Raw genomic sequence first — 10979 nt, 5'->3', positions numbered from 1 at the left:
CCATTATATAAATAAACAACTTAAATTAGAAAAAAAAATGAAAACTTTTACTATAGCTAATACAGCACGATTTTGAAACTACATAATTAAGTTCTACATAATCAAGTTACCCTACAGTATCTACAGAAATTAGTATGTGATACAAATACTCGATTCATAATATAGCTATTGTCCATAGGAAATTTGAGACACAACATTTTGTTTTAACATTTTATATTCCATTAATATGTTAACAAAGATTCATGATGTAATTGATCATAAATCTAGATACATAATATAAAAATGTTTAAGTTCTAATTGTAAATCGTGTTTTTACCGAGAAATGTTTTATCAACATAGCATGTCAAATTTAAATTTTATTGTTCGTTATTTTTAAGTACTTACAAAATTTTTTAAAATTATTTATTTATTAGTAATAAATCAATCAATATAAAATATTAAATTCAAATATTTTAGTTCATTTAAAAAATAAATTTAATATGTGTTAAGAACTGTTGGTACATTAAAATATTCACACTGTTATAAATAATATCGTTGTTCTAGGAAGTAAACTTTACAGTAAGTATACTCTTACAAATATTTAAAATTGGTACGAGGTACCTAAATGGTGTTTTTTATAAACTAATAAAACCTATTTATATTATGTTGTGGACTACTGTACATAAATAAATATGTATATATATATATATATATATATATATATATATATATATACATTAAACACAATACTTTCCTTTGAATCTATTGAGCTAAAATCTTGTATGAATGATTTGATGTTTATAAAAAAAATTATTAAAATATATTTCATGTTTCCTTCGTTCATATAAAAAAAAATGACTAAGATTTATCGATCTTGATAACATTTTCACGTGATCAAGGTTTTATAAGAATATATGAACTTAAAACAATGTATTACATTTAAAATAAATCAAAATAGCTCACTTGAGAATATATAACGTGATATATATTAGATATAAAGGCCTAAAGCGTATATTATTATTATACATAATACAATAAATACATATTATATAAGTGCAGTACTGGTACAATTAAACTAGTAACTTTAAACTTGTATTTATGAAACAAAAATTATATTATGATAATTTGTTTTTCATTGAAAAAATTATAATTTAATATACAATTTATTTAGTCGTACGTAATAATAATAATATATTCGACAATATTTAGATTGTAAAATTGTCTGTAGTTAATGCGAGAATATTAATACCACCGTGCTGTTTAGGGCGTTTGGGCACAGTTCCAAAGTAACATTATGATAATGTTAGCCGGTTTTCTTAATAACCATCGGCCTTGAAAGTCTATGAAATATAGAGAGAATTATGATAGAATGGAAACATTATGGAATTCCACGGAGCCGTATTAATTAATCAACAGTCGCTAGATTGCCCTTTGTAAAGGATTTCAGCAGAGTCGTTTCAACAAAAATAGTATTTATAATAATAATAATATCGTCCTTTGTACAAACAACGTGCATTCATTTTATTTGAATAGTTGAGTGAAATATGATCCGAAGACAATTACGTTGCATCAGGTAATTATTACAACGTATAATGTTACCTACTTTAATATTGTGTTCCCTGTGTGTTATACACAATATCATTCTATTCGAAATATGAATTAAACATAAATCAACCGTCTGTCAAAAATCAAAATGTAATTTCTCGGCATAATAATGAAATGCCCGTTATAATAATATCGAATAAACATAAATAAGTAAAAGTTGATATAACTACTCACCGTCTCGAATCTCGACTGATAAACAATCTCAAAAAATGTCCATAACATTTTAAACGTACATAAATTAGTATTATACATTTTAACAAACAAATACTTTTTCCTCGCGTTCTATATAATTTCTAGAATAACAAGTAAAAATGTAATTGCAGTCGAGACATTCTTGTGTAATAAATAAAACAGGAGAAAATAATATCATTGAAGAAATAATTTTTCTACTTCTAGGAAATATCCTTAAAACTGTATAGCAATTGATGTTTTCGCCAAAATCACCTCGTAGAAATAAAATAAATACATAATGAGTTTTTTTAAACGATTTTTCACGGTTCTAGGAACCACTCACACTTCGGTTTGAAACCGAATAAACCTGAGGACAGCTATATTAAAAATATATATTTATATTAATTTAAACTTACTGTTGAATAAACATTATATAAAGAGCGATTATTTTGTGTTCCGCGAAAATCATATCAATATTTATACACCCTCTGTGAATCGCGTAAAAGAATCGCCGAGAACCTAAAAATTGTGTACGGCCAATCGTATCATTTTCATTGTAAAATATTATTATCGATGCTGTGCAGTTATAAATCAAAAATATCGTGACAATTGAATTTTACGAGTCCAAAACTATACAGATAAAAAAAAAAAAAAAACCGCCACCAATGAAGAAATAGTACCGAAAGAATATATTATAATATTATCGATTTAGTGGCATAATATATTTAATGATATATATTTATAATATGTAACTGTTATACGGTCGGCCGGCACTTCGCGGCAGAGTGGTTCAAGTTCATTCGGTTTCGAGCTGCAGCGGCGTGTGAATATATACACTATATTGCAGATTGGGGATCTGATTGGAGCGCTGTCGGTGAAAGGCGCGTAGTACACGCGTACATATAACATTTGTCACGTGCGTTTTATTATTCTTTTTTCGTTATTATTATATTTTACGTACGACGCGTACAGTGCACCAGAAGCCGCCGATTGTCTGACAGGTCGGATTTGTGTAAAATATTATATACGCGTAGGTAAAATACCGCACAAACCGCCACGATGAACGTCTTTTGGACGTTTTCCGCAGTGCTCCTGCTCAAAGCAACAGGTACGTACCGTTTGTGTTTTACTCGCGTTTATCGTATACGTTACCGTCGACCGACGGTAAAAATATTATATTTTATCGTATTATTATAATATTATACGATGTACGGTTTTATAGCGATCGAAACACATATATTATTATTATCTATTTCATACTGCCGAATTATATAGGATCGGCGCTATAGGAGTAGAACGATCTGCGTCGCGGCAATCATCGCAGACGACATCATATATTAAATACAAAGAGTGTGTGTTGTTTTATTTTAAACGTAGGTACCTATATTTTTCGTGTGTCTGTTGGAGTTACAATTATAATATGTGTATACGATATCACAAACAAACAAAATAACCACGGATTCTTTGATGGCATGCCGTAGATATCCGATTAAAAACACATTTATTAATGTGCCTGAAATTCATTGAAACACTATAAAAACTCTGCAACCGTATACGTTCGGTTATCGTTTGGAACGTTGGGTGTAGTCGGAAGTTTGTGATTTTAACATTTTTTTTTATACATCATAATTACATCGATTAACATACATACATATAAATCGGTCGTTATGATATTAAATAGAATACGATAGACAAAGCATACATAATATTATAATATTATAACATATCATATACTATATTATAGATTATAGGTAGGTACACGCAATAATTATCTACGGATGACCCTGAAAACCGATCGAGTGTACGATCGCTTTACACTAAATATTAATTAACTTACACTCAAATACACGTATGTATATATATATTTATAAAACAAACAGGAATCGGAAATATAGTCGTAACGTGTGGGGTGGCTAAGAGGGTGTGTACGGATTTTGGGTCTAAGAAACGGCGAACGACTGTAACAGAAACGCGGTCCCGAAAAACATATTATTATTATCGCGTTTGTATTATAAATCGTGTACCTACCTACCTATATATATATATATTATTATATTATATGTTTTATAGTTGTACGTCAGTTGCATAATATCGTTATAAACTTATAAATAATACAATATTATATATACATCGTGTCCGAGTTGTGCAACTATGTAGCATTGGACGCGTATATGACAGATTGGAACAAAACCGCTCGCCCAAAGCGTTTCATAAATTACTCCACACCGACAGCGGCCATATTATATAGGACGTACGTGTACGCCCGGGAGACAGTGCGCACGCCTCGATATCGGGACCGCGATCACAAAATAATGACTTATATACGTACACGTATAATATAATGACGGTAATAATATAATACTGTAATAACACATATGCTCTCGTGTGCGGTTTTCGCTCGGGTGAAAGTTTGCAACGAGATGCGGTTTTGTATGTATGGGTGTTCCTCCCCGACGAAACGAGTTTGAATCGCGACGGCGGCGGGCTGAGGAAAAATTTAACTATCGCAAACCTATTACGTGCATAATACCGTTACTGCTCCATATATACGCGTGTCATATTATTATTATTATATGTATACCCACACGAACACCCACAACTCTATATGCGATTAGAACTATACCCTCGTCACCGCGCCGCCGGGCGTGAGCGTGATGGGACTGTCAAAATCGATATTTTTAAGTACCTATATTATGTTCAAAGTTTTCGAAAACCAATAATATTGATATAACACGACCGCACGGTCTATACTACGATAATATTATGTTTTGATCGCTGTATACTACGACAATATTATGTTTTGATCGCTGTATACCAACGACCGAGGTGAACGACTGTTTCGGGTTTCCCGGGGCTGGGACTACGCACTGTATTTAGTTATCTAATATGTTACAATAATCTAACCAAATTTTGTTTCGCAGTGATCCGGTGCCAGGAATACGGCGCGTCGCAGTGTCCGGAACAACACGGCGAACAGACGTACGCCCACCCCGATTATTGCGATCAATTCTACCTGTGCACGAACGGCACTCTGACACTCGAACAGTGCGGCAACGGTCTGCTGTACGACGGCAAAGGCGCCGCCTACCACCACTGCAACTACCACTGGGCCGTCGAGTGCGGAAATCGCAAAGCCGAAGGTATGTTGCGAGCATAGATAAGGCGCAAAACTTAAACTCTATTATTATAGTGTGGTGTACACTGCAATGTACTCGTATGCGTTTTTGACTGTGACTTGCGAGTGCGATCTGGACGGTGCGGATGTACAGGAAATGGAAATCCTAATCGGACCGTCCAGCGCTTTGCTATCGTGTTATGTATAATATACATTGTATGTAATACTCATAACCTCGGGGGAGGGGGGGGATGAAATCGAATAAACTCGATTACAGGCCAGAGTATCTGAAAAGGAGATCGACCCGCATAAATCGATAAACTTTTTTCCAATTTATGCGAGTGTGAGCCTTTCAGATTTTAGCCAAAATACTGACTCTTACTATAGGATAAATTCAAAATTGTGTGGCTTTCAAAACTACGGTTAGGTTAGCGATTGGATGAAAAACCAACAAATTGATTTATTGAAAAATCGAAACGGTTTGGGGCTCGCTAGTTTGATACTTATGAGGGTTTCAAAGCATAGGCAACTATCGTACGATAATCGTCACAAATTTCATTATGGAAACATTGTATAATATATCATAATGATGATTAATGACATATTATCGTCTTCCGCAGTTGTGCCGATCAGTTCTCCCGGATGCGAATACCAGTTCGGTCTGTTCTCAGACGGTTCAGCTTGCAGCACCAACTACGTCAAATGCGAACACGGATCGCCGTACTCTCTGCCCTGCGAACCCGGTCTGGCTTACGACGACAGGATCAAGAAGTGCAACTGGCCCGATGAGCTCGTCGACGTTGGATGCAACCCAGCAGGTGCTCGAAATTGCCTAATAAGCGCATAATATTATCATATTGTAATGTCGCGCGCGCCGAGTAGGATTCGTTCTTCTATGGTGTGACTATTGGGGTGGTAAACGAAACCGTTATTATTTTAATCTTCCGTTTGCGGAAGTTACCACCTCGTATACCTATATAAGTAGTTTTAAGTCCGTCTTTGCAGCGGCCGTGAACGCGAGGTATTACAATACACTATGTCGTATCGCGAACAGTTATCGAATTATACGTTTTGATTTTGATTTTCCGCACCACAGATATAATTGGATTCAACTGCCCGGACAAGGTTGACCCGCACTCGGTGTCGGCCAAATTCGAACCGTACCCGAGGTTCGCCATCCCCGGAGAATCGCACAGGCTCATCACGTGCGTTCACGGACATCCGAGATTGATAAGCTGCGGAGAGGACAGCGTTGTAGACGAATCGTCGCTGACGTGCGTCGAGAAAGGGTACGTGTACACGTCATCGAGTACATAACTGTTCGTTCATATTTAATCAATGATCGTATTATTGAATATAATGATAAAGACTTTGACGGTTGAACTGTGCTGTTGATTTATTGTTTCGGTTTTTAAACGTAACAATCGATCGGTTGCATAACATTATTACTATATTCCGTATAAAATCCACAACAATTTTAGCAGTTTAATGTTTTTCGCTTCTCGTGTTTTTTTTTTTATTTCACTCGCCGTTCGTTTGATTTTAAAATATGACATAACACTATGTACGAAAATTTCGTCCCATCCCCTCGCAATGTTAAAACATAATTTAATGTATATTTTTTTTTTCTGTTGCAGGTCTCATTACAGAAAGTGAAAGTAGATCATAATATCGTTAATCCATTTGTGCCATGTTTAAAGTGTACATTTTCGCATAAAAACCATACTGTACAAATCATTGAACGACATTGGCACTGTGGCATCGTTACATGAAAACATATAAATAATAATTTTTCCGGGCTTGTTATTTATACCAAATTAATAGTTATAAAAAAAAAAAAAAATTAAAAAAAGTTTTCAATTAATCGTTGTTATATAATTATTATTTTGTATCTTGAATACTCCAAATCACACCTTTAAAGATAAGTCAATGATCAAGTTATCATTAATGGATAAGCATCGACGTATCGTATAAGTGTTGAATTAAGTACAAATGTTATTATCAATGTATCTTATATTATGCATTATTTAGGTAACATCGGAAATGTGTTTGTTTCTTATTCTTTAATAATATAATGAAAAAAACCAAATAATGGTTTATTTATCACGTATGTACCAATAAGTCGGTAAATATCTACACCTAAATACGTTGTGGAAAATTATTTTTATCAATACGGTTTTTAGAAAATTATGATGCACACTTATCAGCGTGGCATAGTCGTGTAGATACGATTTTACCCGCAAGCGTTATTATTATTTTTATCCTTATGTCTAATTAATTTAAGTATATTTATTAGTAACTCATAATTAATTAAAAATGAATTGATAATAAGTATTATTATTCCTAATATCAACTTTAGGTAGGTATACTTTAATAAAATTGTTTTACTAAACAATTTTTAAATAGAACAATAATTATTCATTGTACAAAATAAAATATAACTTTTTAATATATTAGTGTACCATCTTGGTAATGGTAGAGGACAAAAGCGTAGGTATTTAGAAATTTCTTACGGGAAGGGGGGGCACAAACAAAAAGTTTAAATTAGCATTCATGGGGTGTACAAAGAGCCTAAAGCTACTTATACTTTCAATATATAATAATAAAATACATAAAAAACGGTGATTTGGGAGCACGGGCCCCATTCCCCCCTCTTAAATAAGCCTCTGGTAGAAGGTTTAATCCTTCTAGCTTCTAATCTACATCACGTGTGCTTAAATTTATGAATAAAAGCATAATAATTCTTTTCCTTATTGATTATTGCTAAACGCTTAATAAATTCTTAAAGAACGTATACGTTTACGAGATATCTGACGACCGGTTTACTGAGCCATCGTGATTACCTCACGAAATATTAGGACATTAAAAAAATACCAGTGTTATTCAAGAGGTTTTAAATGTTTTGACGTTTATTAAATACAGAACACCGCCTAGAAGTATTATGAATAAAAACGTAAGTTTATCGAAACGTTTACTACGATCACTGACGCTGCAAATACTTTGAGACTTAATCGTCTCAAATCTTCATCAAACTCGCACCCTCCAAATCAAGTTTATTCCATTATTTATTATATATTAAAATCATTTAATCTTCGGAGTATGCACAATGACTGTGAGATTGAAATGTAATCAATCGAAAACTGTAAATCGTTATAAACGAATCAAAAGTGCCCATGACTAATACCTGCATATAAATTATATTATAAAATACAATCATAATATTTATTTAATCGATATGATAACATTCGATGTACATGTATAGGGCCAAAGCCAAAGAACAGTCGTCCGGGCGAATTCAAATTTTGAAAAATCGTGCGAATCGATCCGAGTACTCGACACACGACACTATCATAACTTTGCGCTGTTAACACGATACGAAAATATACTATAGATACATCCAGGTCGTTATGTATATCGTATTATTATGTGAACATGTTGTAAAAACAGTATTGCGTCATCGACTGACTAAAACTGACACGTGACATAGCAGTAGGGTTCGGGTTTGTTATATAAATTTTAATCGTTTGACGCGTTAGAGTAAAGCATACTATTATTGCCATAAACTGCGATGGTGCGTTACTCTCTAGAAAATTGTAGGTGTAGCCGGCAGTTATAATTTGAAACAATAATAATATAAACACGCACTCACGCAAGTTTTAATCGTATTAACACTCGGTATGATCGCGTTGCGTAATCATAAATAATTACGATTTGCCACGGGCTTAATTTTATTTTTTATTTTTTTTTTTTATTTTGTTCGGGAAATGTTTACGCGAACTATTTCAGATCAATAATTCAATACTATCTATTGGGGCGGTTTTAATGCGCGACTAAACGTCGTACAAACGACGGTAAACAAAAATCGTAAACATAAATAAATATTAATTATATTATTTCACAGTAAACAGTATAAACCTATTAATTAGGAGCGTTCGAATAACAAAAAATATTTTCGACGAGTACCGAGGAGGTGATTTAATTACGTGTACGTGACAATGTACCTGTTGTAATGATAGCCATCACTTCTCATAACTAAATAATACTAAAAAGAGTGGCATCATCATTATCCTATATTAATACATACACCATATATTATTAATATCAGGATTACATACTGCTCAACTATTCAATAAAATAAATAACGATCAAGTTTTCGCACGCGGATAACCGTTAAAACCCAATAAATACTATTAATCGTTGATGAGAGAAACGATTTACATTTTTTCGTCACATAGGAACTCATACGTAGTTGTGACAATGTGGTGCAACACGTGTGATCTATTTTGTGTGCCGCCAGAGACAAGGGATGGCCCAGTGAGGGTCTCTATCGCCAAGAAGAAATCCAATTTCTTCAAAACGCGAAAGACTTTTAATGAAAATCAAACAAGGGTAAGTTAATTTACTTTATAATAAAATCCTTATACGTACATCGCGATCGTGTATATAAGAGGGTAGTAATCCAGACCGTATACTAAATATATAATATATGAATGGTAGATCACAATATATAAGTGAAAAGAAGGTAAATTACATATATGTTTGCGCGAGCTCGTCTATTTCGCTTTACTACACTGCTATCCACATAATTTTTCTGATTTAATGTGCGTTATAAGTTTTGTTCTGTTATTTTTTTTTCCTGATCTAACTTCGGCACAACCAAATACATTCTATTTTAAAAAGAAACACGAGATAACTAGGCAATTAAATAATAATATACGACGTGCTGCTCTGTTTATAACGGCGTTTCGTATATGCAATACGCAATTCACATAAGCCGCAGTAATATTATGGTATAGGTACATTGATTTTGTTGTAATATTCGAATAGAGATTATTTATATTTATATTTTAAACTCTGTGCGAAACGACGAGTGTAATGGTAGATAATATAGGTGATAGGTTTAACAATGATTTGGGCTTTTTTTTATGTATATTTTTTCATTATTTAAATTCGATTAAAACAGTAAAATATTTTGGTCTTCAACTTAGAGGGCGGTTATCGATAGAAAATATTTTGATCTATTGTTATAGATAGACAGCAATAATTGTTCTACTTAAATAAATATGTTTATCAAAAAGCTTGATGATTCATTACAAGAACAAACGCCATAAATCGTTCCAAAGAAATTAAAAGTACATAGGCACAATATTATATGTTTTTAAAACGGACTTAGAGTTCGTAGTATTTCCGTCATGATAGTATGATAGGTAGTAGGTAATAAGTAGGTAAATCGATTTTTTTATATGGTTGTAACTCAAAAACTAATCACTGCAAATACTTGAAATTTTTGTATTAAAGTTATCTATAAACGGTTACATTTTCAAAATATTTTGACTTTTTTTGAGCTATTTATACAGTTAAAATTTTTGATTTTTCAGAGTATATTTTTTTGAAGTGTTGATAAAAAAAATTTTGGGTGCTCAAAAAAACTTGAAAATTTAATACCAAATTTCTAAGTCGTTCTTATTGTAGTTAAAAAAAAAAATCAAAAATCGTTAGTCGCAATTTTTTTATAAGCGTTTTAGGTTCAAATTTTTATGAAATATGTCAAAATCGCGAAAATTTACAAGTAATTCTGTTGTTGAAAATTCATGAAATTTTTTGTATTTATATTTAAGGTAATTTCTATATAAATATATATATAATATGCAATTTTTTTTTCGACAAATATTAATCATTAATCAAGCAAAATACTATTAAAACAGCATGTCTATAAATATTTTTCCCAATTGATTTTAAAATCATAAATAATTTGATTTTAAACGATCCAAAAATATTTTTTAATATTCGACTACTGTCGACTGTATATTGACACTTTTTCGTTCGCTATTATATTGTTATAACAAATCGCTGATTCTGTTTGTAAATATACTTAACAAAGGCGTATTTTTTGATTTAACAATACATCAAGATCGTTTAATCGATAATGAGGATCTCTTGTAAACCAACACGTTAGGATAAAATATGTCGAGGAATGTATCGTTACTGTATTCGGTGATTTAAAAAATAATTAAAGCATTCGTTTTTTAATTGCAAATATTGTAATTAATAATACACACATTACAATGTTATAGTTTCTTAAATGTATGTCAACACTATATTATGGTAT

General features: G+C 32.2%; 1 protein-coding gene across 1 annotated transcript; it reads left to right on the top strand.

Annotated features, from left to right (window-relative positions):
- Positions 1-2580: 2580 nt before the first annotated feature.
- Positions 2581-6734, top strand: LOC126550111 (protein obstructor-E). The gene is made up of 5 exons (XM_050201075.1): positions 2581-2863; positions 4677-4895; positions 5491-5688; positions 5967-6159; positions 6508-6734. Exons 1-5 carry the CDS (start codon positions 2815-2817, stop codon positions 6524-6526), a joined length of 678 nt encoding a protein of 225 aa, XP_050057032.1. The 5' UTR covers positions 2581-2814; the 3' UTR covers positions 6527-6734.
- Positions 6735-10979: the final 4245 nt, after the last annotated feature.

Source organism: Aphis gossypii, chromosome 2 (assembly GCF_020184175.1).
Source record: "Aphis gossypii isolate Hap1 chromosome 2, ASM2018417v2, whole genome shotgun sequence".
NCBI classification, from domain to species: Eukaryota; Metazoa; Arthropoda; class Insecta; order Hemiptera; family Aphididae; genus Aphis; species Aphis gossypii.
The sequence above is the reverse complement of the archived record's forward strand: the minus strand, read 5'-3'. Positions and strand labels throughout refer to the sequence as shown.